The sequence below is a fragment of the Lactuca serriola genome, chromosome 4 (genome assembly GCF_051521515.1).
Source record: "Lactuca serriola cultivar US96UC23 chromosome 4, Lser_US96UC23_V15, whole genome shotgun sequence".
Lineage (NCBI taxonomy): Eukaryota > Viridiplantae > Streptophyta > Magnoliopsida > Asterales > Asteraceae > Lactuca > Lactuca serriola.
In genome coordinates this window covers 364,964,145-364,979,957 of record NC_136411.1, presented here as the reverse complement: position 1 = coordinate 364,979,957, position 15,813 = coordinate 364,964,145, and the positions used below count along the sequence as shown (strand labels likewise).

At 37.8% G+C, this 15,813-nt stretch overlaps 1 protein-coding gene across 1 annotated transcript; it reads left to right on the top strand.

The window, feature by feature from the left end:
* Nucleotides 1-13,657: 13,657 nt before the first annotated feature.
* Nucleotides 13,658-15,352, top strand: LOC145100755 (early nodulin-like protein 20). The gene is made up of 2 exons (XM_079037901.1): nt 13,658-13,946; nt 14,800-15,352. The coding sequence occupies exons 1-2, from the start codon at nt 13,757-13,759 to the stop codon at nt 15,132-15,134; spliced, it is 525 nt and encodes a 174-aa protein (XP_078894027.1). The 5' UTR covers nt 13,658-13,756; the 3' UTR covers nt 15,135-15,352.
* Nucleotides 15,353-15,813: the final 461 nt, after the last annotated feature.

Below are 15,813 nucleotides of genomic sequence, written 5' to 3'. Positions count from 1 at the left end.
TTTCGGATGAAGTCTCTTTCATAACCGAACCTTTGCCTTCAGTTGGTATTTTCTTGTGAACCGAACCTTGGCTTTCGGTTGTTGTGACTTTCAGGCTTTCCTACAGGATTGTTTTCATACTTCAGATTCTTGTCTTGATGTGAGAAGTATGCATTCTGGGATTTCCAGAATTGTCTCCTTTCAGAGAGATTCTTCCTGTATCTTTGGTTCCTTTCTATCTTCTTATTCCTCATCTGCTTTGGTTGATGATGAACATTCGCTTTCGTTTTCGGTTTTTCCTTGGCTGGTTCCTTTGGAACTGAAGGAGTTTTACTTCGAACTGATGAAGTAGAGGGAAGGTCTTCTTTTGTCGAACTTTCATCCTCCTTAGGAATGTCTTTCGTACCACTGGTGCTTGGTTCGTCGAAATTATCTGGTTTATTCAAGGGTTCAGGTATGTATCTTCCTTTACTCATCCAGGAGGTTCTTTCAGATAAGCCAACGATTTCGTTTGCATTATCTATTGGAGCTTCCCAGAAGTACTCATCACAGCCATCAACATTGTCTTCGTTTACAATAGCTGTGAGTTCAGCTGTTTGATGTTCAGTTACTCCAGTCACCTTGTATACTTGATTCGGAGTGGTCCTGACCTTTTGATACACAACTGCTTTCTCTGCTAATTTCGGGGACTTTTGTTGGGACAATCGAACGAATTCCACTGAATTTTCAGAAATAAGATTCTTGTGGTTTTCAGGTTCGCTTTTAACAAATTCTGAGCAGTCAACCGTGTCCTCTACAGAAATTTCACTCATGTTTTCGTCCTCGTTAAGCTCAGATGCATTTTCAACATCAATTTTGTTTTCTGAGCTTACGTTGGCGTTTAAAGAGTCAAATTTTTGTATGGTTTCGGTTCTCAGTTTAAGTCTATCATTTTCATCCAAAAGATTTTTAAGCATGTCCTTGTGGTCCTTGGATTTAATGAAGGACTCAATTTTGTCCAGTCCATACATGTAGGTCGGATTGACATCATCAGACGATATCACACTCTCACAATTATAGGCTTCGACATCGATTTCATCCTCCTTAAACTCAAGGAAGGGCAAAATCATGCGATGGATCTTTTGGCCTATTTCACAGTCCAAGTGAAGTTGAGTAATATTAGAATATAGGCGTTTAGCAATTAAACAAAAAACATTCTGCTGTTTTAATAATTTTAAATTATCTCTTTGCAAGTAAATGTTTTCGTCTTTAACTTTAACTAATTCAGACTCCTTCAACTCGATCCACATTCGCCGCTCCTCACTCTTCGACGCCACCCTGCTTAATTGATCAGTTAGGTTAGAATTGGTGACTCGAGTTTGAGTTAAGCTACTATCTAGATGAGAAATTCTTGTATTAACGTTTTTTAGTTCTTTCTCATATGAGGATGTTGGTACTTTAGATGAAACGAAAACCGATTGTACCTTCTTTATCAGTTCATCGAGTTCATTGAACTGCTGGCTGAGTGGTTTGGCCGTAAAGCACATGTCCTCCTGCACCTTCGGTCCATCGCTTCCACCATCGGTGTTGTATCCTCTCATTTGAGATACGTCAGACACCATGAAGCATCTTCCTCCACTGCTTTCCTCCTTTGCCACATAAGCCTTTCCATGAGTAGGCTTCCTTACGTCATCGTCTTCTGAGTCGGTAGACCAAACTTCCGTGCTACCAAACTCGTCATCATTAACTGAACCCTACACAATAAGAGCATTAATAGAAGGGTTAGTGGTAGACTTCTTCTTTCTCAACTCATCCAGCCTCTTCTGCAACACAACTTCCTCATCCTTTTCATCATCCTTTTCAGCCATCTTTTTAAGCACACAGTCTTTAGCATAGTGGTTTTTCCCACCACAGTAGTAACAGCTTACTCCAGAATCGCCATCCACCTTCGGTTCCTTCTTGAGCTCCTCAACCTTCGGTTCATTGTTCACCTTTTCCGAGCTGTAACTCCCTTGCCAGTTTCGGTTTTTATTGCTGGGGAATCTCTTCTTTATGAACCTCTTGGGATTGGATACCATCATGGCATAATCCTCAGACGTGAGGTCATACTCCTCCAAGTTGAGGTCTTCATCCTCCGTCACAACTTTACTTTTTGATAGGAGGGCCAACGAACCAAGGCTTGAAACGACGTTCTTCTCTTGCAGCACAATCTTCTCTTGGGACTTGAGAATGCCCACCAGTTTCGCCGGAGAATATGATTTAAACTGTTCATGAGCTTTGACTGTAGAAACCACTGCTCTCCATTCGGACCTCAGTCCATTTAAGAAAGTAACCTTCTGCTCGATAAGCTTCCTTTCAATATCGTGTTTGATCATCTTGCTGAGAAGATGATTGAAGCGATCGAACGTCTGGGTCACTGTTTCTTTGGCTCCTTTCCTGAATTCTCCAAACTCAGATAAGAGCAAGGTTTGGATAGAATGTTCAAGATCCTCGTCTGTAGAGTACAGTTCGCGAAGTCTATCCCAAACTTCCTTTGCCGTCGTGCATGAGCTGACCAACCTGAATGTGTCAGACTGAAGGGCGAATCTGATCAACCTTAACGCCTTGATATTGCACTGGAATTTGTCCGTTTCATCTTGTGCAATATCTTTCACATCCTTCAGCAGATCGTTGTACTCCTTTTGAGTTTTAACTATTCTAGACGTTGCAGAATGAGAAAATGGTCCATTGATGATAGCTTCCCATATGAGGTACCCATTATCCTCAGATCCAATCACGTAGTCTTCGAAGTGATGCGCCCATACTTCATAGTCATGGGTGTATAAGATTGGAATCTTTGTTGTCGAACCGATGCTGTTGGAAATATTAATAGGGTTTGATTGCGTCTCGTCCATTATGATCGAAAAACCTGCTCAAAGATCAGACTTGTAATAATGCAGATTAGGGCAAAACAATAAATATCAAGATACGTCAATAATGAGATGACGGCTCAATAAATATTATTAATTGCGGAAAAACCCTAACTGTAACCTTTTCACAGAAAAGATGTGTATCGATTACACAGCCTCCTGCTCTGATACCAATTGATGAGATTAAAACTTTTAAATCTAAGAAGATCGATTAGATCTCAAACAGGCAAATAATATAAAACTGTAAGAACACGAAAATATAAACGAGACAAGTGTGAATCAAACGAGTCGAATGATTAAAACAAAATCCTCAGAAGAGCTCGATTAAGAACATCAACTGTAGAGGATTGGAATGTTACAAGAACGATTAAAGAAACCTAGAAAATACTATCGTTAAGCTCTGGAATTATCGTATCAATCGTTAACCTAATATGCATGCAAGCATATTCTTATATATAAAACATAAAAGGCTCTCGGTTGGACAGGCCCAAACCGGAGTACAAAATAACTATACTATCGAGCCCAAAAGACGCAATCTTCAAAATAATCTTCAGCCCAACACATAACTTGTACTATTCTCAAATATTATCCATAAATTGTTCGGGTGCAGTGCAACCCAAATGGACCATGCCGGGTCGGGTCAAGTACATACCAAATATAGTTATGGACTTAGACACTATATCCAACAGAAATGGGAATGGATTTCTATGGACTTTGTGACCAAGCTACCCAAGACGTCAGATGGATTAGACACTATATGGGTAATAGTTGACTGACTGACGAAATCCGCCCATTTCCTGCCAATAAAAGAATCCTACAAGATGGAGAGACTGACAAGAATATACATTCGAGAAATCGTGAGGCTTCATGGAGTGCCAGTATCTATCATCTCAGATAGAGATAGTAGGTTCACTTCATGTTTTTAGCAATCACTTCAAAAAGCACTGGGAACCCATCTCGACATGAGCACTGCTTATCACCCACAAACGGGCGGTCAAAGCGAATGAACCATCCAGACGCTCGAAGACATGCTTCACGCATGTGTGATATACTTTGGGAAGTCTTGGGATACCCACTTAACCTTAGTTGAATTCTCGTATAACAACAGTTACCATTCGAGCATCAAAGTCGCTCCTTTCGAAGCGCTATATGGACGTAAGTGTAGATCACTGTTGTGTTGGGCTGAGGTGGGCGACACCCAGCTAGCAAAGGAACTAGCATCAGACAAGACATTAACGGGACCGGAGATCATACGTGAAACCACGGAAAAGATAGTTCAAATCAGAGCTCGACTACAAGCATCGCACGACCGACAAAAGAGCTATGATGATAGACGGCGAAAGCCATTGGAGTTTCAGGTCGAGGATCGAGTACTGTTAAAAGTTTCTCCCTGGAAAGGTGTCATTCGTTTTGGAAAACGGGGAAAACTGAACCAACGATAAATTGGACCTTTTGAGATCCTTGCCCGAATAGTTCCAGTGGCGTACAGACTGCAGCTACCCGCTGAGCTCAGCAGTGTACACCCCGTGTTCCATGTTTCTAATCTAAAGAAGTGCTTATCCGATGAAACTCTCGTCATTCCCCTTGACGAAATTGAAATCAATGAGAATCTCCTGTTCGTTGAAGAACCAGTCGAAATCATGGACAGGGAGGTGAAGCGTACTAAGCAAAGTCGCATCCCGGTTGTGAAAAGTACGGTGGAACGCGAAGCGTGGGCCAGAATTCATGTGGAAACGCGAAGACCAAATGAAGCAAAAGTACCCTCATCTATTCTAGCATTCTTAAATCTAGCTTTCAAAAGAATTTCAGGACGAAATTCCCTCTAACGGGGGGATGATGTCACAACTAGAAATTTTTGGAGCCTTGTAACTACAACACTTATGTCAACTATGAATCAAAACATGAAAGCATGCATGATGCTTACTCTGTGACAACAAAATTGCAATCAAACACTTCATACATGCACTACAAATAGTCAACAAATAATTGGAAACCCTAGAAGTCCTTGTTTAAGTCCATTTTGGACTAGGACTTCCTTATTGGGCCCAATAGACCAATAAGCTTCAAATTGGAATATCATGGGCTTAGAGCTCTTAAATGGGCTCTAATTGGACCCACTTTCATTTATTTTAATATTTTGGGCCATATTGAGCCTAGAATGAAATAAAATATTTAAATAGACCATATTGGGCCACAATTAACCTAATTTAGCCCTAATAGGTTATAAAAATCATATTTATATTTATTTAGGCCAAACATCACATAACATAACCATGAAATACTCTTAAGCATACAAGGCCCAATCCTTTTCTTTTTTTTTCTCTCCATTCTCAGCCCAAGCCCAACCAAAGAAGGAGAGTTGACTTTCCTATGCCACCTCACATTTATCCATAGGATTCCCATGCACCATCTCATGTTTTCATGCAAATCAACTCAAAAACCTCTCTTCTCTCCCCTCTCTCTTGCTCTCGGCCGAACACAACACACACACACTCACAAAAATTCACTCCATTCTCTCTAAGTCTTCAAGAACATCTTCTCTCTTCTTCTTCAAAAATTTCGAGATCTAGAAGGCTTTCAAGGATATTCTCCACAAAAACTCATCATCTAAGGTAAGATATTGCTTAGATCCATAATCTAGCTATTTCTTTTCATCAAAAATCATCTCTTAATCCATTCAAGTTCATGATCTTGCACCTAAGAAGCATCTAAGTTCGAGATCCATCCAAGGAACTTGATAGGGCCGAAAATAGCACCAAACTTCTCCAAACCTTCTTCTAAACCGATCCACAACTCAAGGTGAGTTTCATACCCCTTCTTTTTGGTTTTTATGAGTTTTTATGGGGGAGAATACAAGTAAATGTGTAGATCTATGTGTAAATGTATGCTATGTGTGATTTGATGCATGTATGAGTGTGATATCATGTGTTTGTGATGAATATGTTATCCAAAAAGTGTGTAAAAACCGAGATCTAAAACATGAGGAAGGAAATAAACATAACTTAAACTATTTTACACTAATCAAGTCAAGAAAAATAGTTTATATGGTTAGGATGAACATACTTGAACATAAAACCCATTTTTGGGCTTAAATTGTCAAAGATACAAAACATAGGGTCCAAACCGACAAATTATAGTTTCTGGAGGGTCAAAAGGGTCCAAATCGTTTCTATAATAATTTTTTTGAACAAAAACATTTTTGAGGGACTTAAAATGTAAATTTTGAACTTAATGGGATAAATTTGGGCTTTTCGGCCCAATAAGCCTCAAAATGCGAGATTTCTAAGTTTGAGGGGCTGAAAATGCAATATTCTGTAAAAACAGGGGATTTGAAGTGTATTAAAACTATTTCAAAGGTCAAAAATGCTTTTCAAATTCAAAAAGGATCAAAAATGTAAAAAATTTCTATTTTGGGCCAAAACTGTAAAAGTTGCGAAACTGGGGTTTTAACCGAGAAAACATCATTCTGGAAGGACTAAAGCTGTTTACAAAATAAATTTGGGCTAAAAATGTCTTTTCAACATGTTTATGATTGATATGTGTATTTTTATATATATTTTTATGCATTTTATCTTAATATTTTGGCCTTATTTATTATATTTTAGAACTAAAAAGTACTCATAATGCTTTGAATTATGTTTTGCAGTTATTCGTTGTCAATAAAGCACAAAAGAAAAGACCGAAGCGGAAACCGGACTTAGGAGCTAAAAGAAATTAAATATGCTGAAGAAGTGGGTTACGCTCCGCGTAAATTAATGGTACGCGCCGCGTACACACTTGCACCGGATAGACTTGATCGCGTAATTATCTTGAGTACGCACCGCGTAATCCTAAGTACGCCCAGCGTACTAAGGTCGGCCACAAAGATTATAAAAGTCGATTTTCAGCTAACCAGGAGGGGGGATTCGACTTCTAACCTAATTTAGTCGACAATTAACTTCTGTTAAGCCGTTTTGAGGGTCTAGAAGGTGGCCGGAAGGCCGTTAAGCTAACGGGAGCGGAGATCGGAAGGATTGGAGAGCGGATACATGTCGGTAATCATATGGTTTGTTAACGTGACCATGTTTAGCATTCCATTGTGGTACTTTTCTGTATTTAGTTTCTGATTTGGGTGTAAAAACCTTTTACTTTGTGTTTATGATTGAATGAAGCTTTGATTATTAGACTAATTGCTATATTAAATAGTTTATTTGTGTTTAATTTATCTTGCCAAGCTTGTTAAAAGATCCTCATGTGTTAATGACGATTATTTTCTGTTAATTGTTAAGTGAATTAAGTTGTATGAACATCTGCTTGATTTGCTTGTCTCTTATGATTTTTGTTGACCATCGAGATTATAAGACTAGAAATAACGAATGTGAAACTAGAATTAATTTGAGAATAAGTAAGTTAATGTGTGAGCCTTGTTTGATGACCATTAACAAGAGGTTAATTAAATGTCGAAATTGATTAACTATATTTACAAGTCTTGCTTGATACGAACTGAACACTAGGAAGCATGTTAGTTTAATCAACTGATCACTGTTTGAATTGACTTGTTTGCTAAAGGATTAGTTATAGTGAACGCGAATCTAATCATTTTAGGAATCAGTGAATATGAATAAATGAATTTATATATGTAATTATCTATGTTTTTAAGGTGTAATTCGTCTAAACCAAAGTACCTGAAGAGATTTGCTTCCCTGTTAGTTTATCGAGAGTAGTTAATTAATTGTTAGTTTGAGATTATTTTCTTTATTATTTTCGTGTGACCTGTAACCTATAATCAAATATTTTAAATTAATCCACCGTTCCCTGTGATCGACACCCGACTTACCTAAGCTATACTGTAATCTGACTAGATACACTGCCTATAAGTGCATAGATAGTCTAAGTTTGTTAGGTTATAAATATTAAAATTAGTGGGTACTTTTGTGCACATCAATGATACAAAAGTGTCAAAATAATGTTTTAAGGACTAAAATGAAATTCTTTTATTTAAAGGACTAAAAGTGCTATTTTTATAAAAGAAAGGTTGTGAAAAGGTAAAAATCTTACTTTTAAACAAATTAATTCATTAAGACAAAATACGAGATCCACAACTACCGACGAAACGTAAAAACAAATACACTCTCAACAACCAATATCGTTACAAAACGAATTGATTGGGTCTCGAATCAATAACAAAACAAAAATCAATAAACCATAGTATTTCAATAAACACGCGATAACTATGAGGAGTCAACATTCAAACTTTGGGCTTGAAAGTTTCAAATCGTGCTTGTTGGGCCTTGCTAGCCCAATAACATGATCTTTGGTCCCGAAGGGAACGCGCTTACATGTTAATGGGCCTTCTATGACCCAATTTCATGTAAAAGGACTTTCAGTAGCTCTATTGTGCTATTGGGCCCTAATGGTCCATTAGTACTGCTAGTGAGGTCGAGAAGTCAAATGCGAGTTGGGTCAAATGCCTTTCACATTCCCGATAGCCTTGAATAACTTATGGAAATAAATGGGGCTTCGTACCCTCCTTTCTCCTCAATTGACCGGCTTATGAGAATTCGAGTAATCAGATTCGTGGCGTTAATCAAGAGAAGTCAGGGTGGTTGGATTATGTGAGTAGTACGGGCGACGCCTTAAGGATCGTTCGTAATTTGTAGTTATAAACTAGTCATTTTCATTAATGCGTGATTGTAACAACTCACAAACCTTAATTAATCCAATGTCACCTGGGTAATAAAAAACAATCGTCGTATCGGTATAACAATAAACAAGTATTGTAATTTACGTATTGGGAAAACATCGGGTTTTCCCGGGGAGTTCAACATTTTCACCTATGTGATGTATACAAAGTTCAACAATTATACATGTTTTCAAAATCGACAAGCATATTTACGGATCTTCACATTTTTTATAAACAAATACTCTTTTTCAGAAAATATCGGATTTTCTGGGTTTTCAAACTTCACAAAAATCATTTTTCCATTACATTACTTATGAACTTACCAACATTTCATATGTTGACGTTTTTCAAAATAACTTGTATTCTCAGGTAATAGGTAAGCCGAAGAATAAGTACCAAGTTATGTCATGGTGTTTTGCTTAGATTTCCTATCGAACGGTTTATGTTATGAAATTGTAATGACTAAAACATTGTAATAGATGTAAACAATATTAGTTGTATTATTTCAATGCATGGTGATGAATGATGTTATGATTCATGTATAATCATTGTGATGGTATTCAATTTAAGTCACAAGAGCCCTCGGACGTTTCCGCCGTTCGGTTCGGGGGTGTGACACCTAATTTGGAAAATTGGGCCATAAGTGGGCCATAATTGGGCCTTGAGGATTATTAGCCATTAGGCCATCAGAATGTTAATTTTTTGGACTAGAATAATTGGTTGGGACTTAAAATACGCCATGTAGAGGTTTGGGCCCAATTTGGAAAATTGGGCCTTGGTTGACTATTAGGCTATTGGGCCTTGGTTTGTACCAAGCTAGGTTAGGGGTAAAATGTTCCATTTACCCCAAGTGTAGATTATGGTTGTATATTGGAACCTAATTATTAATTGGGTGTTGTTTTGATGATTAACAGTTCGGGAACCTGTCAACCAGCAGCTAGAGTTTATCTATGGGACTTCAGCAGTGCGAGGTGAGTCTTCTCACCATACCAATGGGTCTAAGGCACCAAGGCCGGCCCATTTTATGTTATGTGAGTACGTATGTCATTACATGGAAGACCCCGGGGGAGCCTGTGGCAATTGGATATAAGACCATGTGGGGTAGCCTATGACATTCCCAGATAAAGACCATGTGGGGTAGCCCATGATACTTAGGTGTAAGACCATGTGGGGGAGCCCATGGCATCCGGGAGTAAGACCCTGGGTGGAGCGCACGACATCCTTATATGTTAATATGTATTATTTATGTGATATGCAGTATACTAGCTGTTTATGTGGTATGTGTTATACTAGTTGTTTATGTGATGTGTGATATGCTAGTTGTCTTAGTGATACTTGCATGGAAGACCCCGGGGGAGCCCGTGGCAATTGGATATAATACCATGTGGGGTAGCCCATGACATTCCCAGGTAAAGACCATGTGGGGTAGCCCATGGTACTTAGGTGTAATACCATGTGGGGGAGCCCATGGCATCCTGGTGTAAGACCCTGGGGGAGCCCATGACATCCTTATAGGTGTATGTATGCATGGCTTGTGTGATATAGGTAGCTTTTATAGCTAACAAGATATGTGATATGTGGATTGTGTGTGTGGTATGGTCTGGGGAACTCGCCAAGCTTTGTGCTTACAGGTTTGTTTATGGTTTCAGGTATCATTGTTTTGGAAAGGAAGGGCTCGGATTGATCGCAGTGCACACACCTATGAATTCCGCAACGAACGATTTTGGGATGAAATATGATATTTGTTTTACTTAATGATGATTTGAAATGTTTGGGATAAATGGTATCAATGTTTTAGTTATACTAAAAATGAAATTTTTACTCTTGATCTTTGGGTCATTACAACTTCTATGAACCTGGTCATGTTTTACCTTCCAAAGTTGTCTCGGCATCTCCATGGCAACGTCTCCACCGATGGCAGCATCTCCCACATCTATTGTGTTACCACATACTTGTCCAACCTGTACAATGCATGTTACCATCTCCCACCCTCATGCTTCTGCCTCAGCTAAATCTGATGAAGCTGCCCCTATCCCAAACATGGAACCTAATGAGACGCCACCAACAACTCCATTTTCATCACCGACATCACACCCTACACCTCTTGCCGTGTTTACTCCAGTTCAACAACAGACACCAACTCCACAACCTACTCGGCTCCATCCCATGGTCACTCGTTCATGTGCAGGCATTTTCAAACCCAAATATATAGTTGATCTTGCTCACCTTCCTCCCTCAACATTACATCATGCTCTCTTGACAATTACCACACCCAAAGGGTTTAAATCTGCCTCCAAACAACCTCATTGGCTCATGGAAATGAAGGAAGAAATTCTTGCACTCAAAACACACAATACTTGGGATTTGTTACCTCGTCTAAAAAATGAAAACATCGTTGGTTCCAAATGGATATTTCGTACAAAACTTCGTGTTGATGGCTCCATTGAACGACTTAAAGCTCGTCTTGTTGCTCAAGGATTTAGAAAAATTCCGGGCATGGATTTTTCTTATACTTTCAGTCCTGTCGTCAAAGCCTCGACTGCCCGCATTGTTTTATCTCTTGCAGTTCTACACAAATGGCCTCTCTACCAACTAGACGTCAACAATGCCTTCTTAAATGGTCATCTCTCTGGCACAGTTTTTATGGTGCAACCACCAGGGTACCTTGATGAACGATTTCCAAACCATATTTGTCATTTAAAGAAAGCATTATATGGCCTTAAATAGGCACCACGGGAATGGTTTCAAAGACTTAGCACTTTTCTTCTCAGTCTTGGGTTTGTCTGTAGTCGTGCTGATATGTCACTTTTTATGTTTCAACGACATCGTGATATTCTATACATCCTAATTTATGTCGATGATATTATTCTTACTGGCAACAACTCTGCTTTCATCAAGACTTTCATCACCCGTCTCAACAATGAATTTGAAACAAGGGATCTTGGCAATCTAAGTTATTTTCTAGGTCTTGAAGTTACTTATCCCGATAATGGTTTGTTTCTTACACAAACTAAGTATGCCCATGACATACTTACGAGAGCTGGTCTACTCGAATCTAAACCTGTCTATACCCTATTGTCTACTTCTGAGTTGCTTACTTCCCATGGATCACCATTTTCTGACCCTACTCTGTATAGATCACTTGTTGGAGCCCTACAGTATCTCAAAATCACTCGCCCTGACCTCTCGTACGCAATAAATCAAGTCAATCAGTTTCTTCATGCTCCAACCAATGATCACTTTCAGGCAGTCAAACTCATCCTTCGTATGTCAAAGGCACCATTTCTTATGGTTTATATTTTTCAAGACCTACATCTACCTCCTTAGTTGGTTACTTGGATGCAGATTGGGCAAGGTGTATTGAAACACGACGATCCACATATGGCTACTCAATAATTCTTGGTAGAAACCTTGTCTCTTGGAGTGCCAAAAAGCAACCTACCGTCTCCCGATCCAGTTGTGAATTTGAATATCATGCCATGGCTAACACTGCTGCAGAAATAGTTTGGGTTAGTCATCTCCTGCGAGAACTTCATGCTCTTCCACCTGACTATCCTACTCTCATCAGTGATAACCGAAGTGCATTATTTCTCAGCCAAAATCCCATTGCACACAAGAGAGCCAAACACATCGACATCGACTACCATTTTGTATGCGAGCTCGTTGCCTCTGGAAAGCTCCGTACCCAGTTTGTTCCTACTCATCTTTAGTTAGCTAACATTTTAACCAAAAGTCTCCCTCGTCCTTTATTTGAGAGATTTCGAACCAAGCTTCATGTTAGTCCTCCACCGCTCAGCTTGACGGGGGGTATTAGAGATAAAACGTTATTATCTTTAGACTTATTTAAATGTATTTAAATTATAAGTTAGCTTGTATCTTATCTTGTAGTTGTTGTACTATATAATCTTAATCAATACAAAGAGAGCATTAAGCGTGAATTATAATCCTTATAATCTTAATGAAATTGGAGGTTGTATAATGACTACGATGAGAAATTGTCTTGATGATTTTCGGTTAAATGTTAATGGAAACCCCACACGATGGTGTATGGAAATCTCGTATGGTATGGTAACTTTTGGTTAGATAAGATTTGGGGGAGTGGTGCGGTAGAGGGAATGCGGTTTCGCCACCTAGGCAGCAAACACCGGCCCCTAGGTGCGGTCTGAGTGCAGTTTAAACCGCAGTGTGGTAAAAAGTGGCCGCGTTTTGTGATTGGGTTGGAAGAATTTGACTGTTTTGTGATTGGGTGCGGAGAAAATTACAATTTATATTAAAAAAATTTTTTAATAAAGTGTGACATCACTCCTTGTGTGTAGCAAGAACCACACTTTTGTGGTAAAAAATGATAGGAAGTGCGGTTTTGATGTCACCATTCCCTCCTGCCTAACAACTTTTCCAAAAAGTTTGGATTAGAGTTACATAAGATTACACATTGATATATTGTCTTCCACGATATTCTATAGAAATTTGGAACAGATTGTGTAATTCGAACTATAGAAAGTTAGAAACAACATCGATAAATAGACTCGAACAAATAATTATATTCAAAAAATTCGCTGGGTTCGAAATTTCAAACTTATTTTTGTCGAAAATAATAAGTTCGAAACTCATATTGGAGTTCGCAATTTCAGAATTTGCTGGAAAAAAGTCTAAATATATTTTTTTAGAAAAAAACAAATTCACAATTTATGGTAGATTTTTAAACTGGTCATTTTTTAAACATAGTAGTTATTTTTGTATTTTCTCAAAATTTTAAAATCTGTTTTTGATGATTATTTTCTAGATATAATAAAACAAATAAGGGAAAAATAGTATTTCTGTTGTTTCACTTATTTTGAATGTACAACGTGTAATGCATATAGTACATTTACCACATCTCACACGAAAACCTCCACAAGAATGAAAGAACACGAAAGTTGTACATTGGTCCTACACTAAAATGGTGGTAGCATGGCATGAGAGGGTGAAGTTTGTTATGCCCCGCTCTCGCTAAGTTGCGCCGGTGGTCCACGTTACCCAGATATTTTATGTTTCCCAAATTGCCCCTTGCTCGGCCACCCTCACACTGCCTTTATTTTCTCAGCTTTTTCCAAACGATTCGGGTGCTATATATGGCCTCCGCCCTCCGTCACTCTTATTATCTCACTCTGTGTGTAAGTGTATGAGAGAGAGAGAGAGAGAGTGAGAGATCGTTGCATACTCGTTGTAATTGAAGATTTGTGGAACAATGCGCAGATCAGGAGGTGTCGTTTGGCTGAAGACGGTGGTGTTAATGGTGGCGGCTGCAGCGATGTTAACCTGCGTGATGTGTAGAAGTCCGGTGCGCCACCTTGTCGGCGGGAAGGAAATGTGGAAACCGAATTATAATTACACTGATTGGTCTCGTGAGGAGACGTTCTACGTCGGCGACTGGCTCTGTAAGCAACACGTCTTTGTCTCTGTCTCTAATTTCACCATTTGTTTTGATCTGTCGTAACATCCAATTATGATCCGTGATGCAATCTGTCCAGTAATTTTTTTGGTCTCGATGATGAATCATCGAATAGCAGGAGAATTTTCATCGAGTTTACGAAATTTGATTTTTCGTAATTCAATTACAAATAGTCGAATGTTCTTCGTATGCATAACAATTAATTACTTTGATTCTGTGTAGCTAATTCTCTGCGTTCAACTTTTTGCTTTACTTCAGTTTTATTACATTTTGTTTATCTAATCTGTCTTCACATTCAAACAATGATAGAACGAATGGAATCCTAATGAACTCTCTAAAATTTGTTGAGATTTTATCTATTTCCTCGTACTTCTGAATGTTCTTCGCGTAAGTTGTTATCAATTTTATTTAGTTATTTTCCTTGTTCTTCATTCCTTACTGTGTACACTAAATCTACTTGCATTTTCATCAGAATTTTCTTCGAATTAATTATCTCTCATCACATTCAATCAATCATCCAATGACATAATCTGTGCAATAAATTCTTTCTGAATGAGGTATCATCCTATGCCAGGAGAATTCTCATAAACTTTCTATATTTGTAGTTATTGTCATTAATTCCTAGCAAACTCTTGAATCTTCTTCTACCAATATACGTATCAATCTTCTCTTTGCTTCTTTTAGCAAAATATTCTGTTCTCAGTTTTATTCGATTTTTCTTATTCTGGAATCCTTATTCAGATCTGCATCATACATACAACATATCGTCAAGTAATTCATCTCTTCTTCTTCTTCTTCTTCTAAATCACATTCAATCGATCTGTTTTCACTTTTTGCAGATTTCGTATACGACAAGCACATGTTCAACGTGTTGGAGGTGAACGAAACCAGCTACAAAAACTGCACAGATCAAGGATTCATCTTCAACATCACGAGAGGTGCTGGACGTGATGTGTTTGAGCTCACTCAACCAAAGCCATATTACTTTCTTGCAAGTGGAGGTTACTGTTACAATGGCATGAAAGTCGCTGTGAATGTGGTTGAATTCATTCCACCTCCGGCTCCTCAGCCTTCTCCGGCCAAAAGTGGTGGCACTACAATCGCCGGAATCAGTTATCCTCTTATCTCATCAATCGTGATTGCCACATGGGCTGTTTTCATCATGAATCTATGAAGATTATTCAAACAGGTACAATTACAAATTAATCATATATAGCTATATATACATTTGGAAATTATATATATAGATATAATATTAGATCATTGGAATGGATTACTAAAGTGTTTTAGATTTTGGAAAGTGATTATCGTACTTAATACTTTGTTCTTTTTTATATATTTTTTAATTAATTGTACTAAAAATGCAATGTGCACATTATTTCTGTTTTTTAAGCTGATATAATTTGATCTTGACAGCTAATTTAGAAGATATAAATTGCCTAATTATATGAAGCTTTAATAGAAAAGATTCATACTATCTCATTATTTGTTGAAATTCAATTTTCTTTAATAGATTGCAAAGTTGATAAATGTATGGTTTTATCTCTGTTGTCTGATTATTATTCACTTTATTGATTTTTCTTTATCAGAAATATGTAAACATGCTAAAAGCTAAAAAAATATATAATGAACCAATTAGATAGGACTATAATAAACAGATATATATATATATTCTTTAGGTGTTTTATGAAAATAATAATAATAAAAAAAGTAATTTAGTTTGCATTGTGAGATTTAAATGAATTTGTTTTATTAAATATTTATAAATAAAAATAATATATACCATTTTATGCGGCATAACAAACATATATTTTTCGTTAATTCCAATAAAAGGAATTGTTACTTCTTAACTC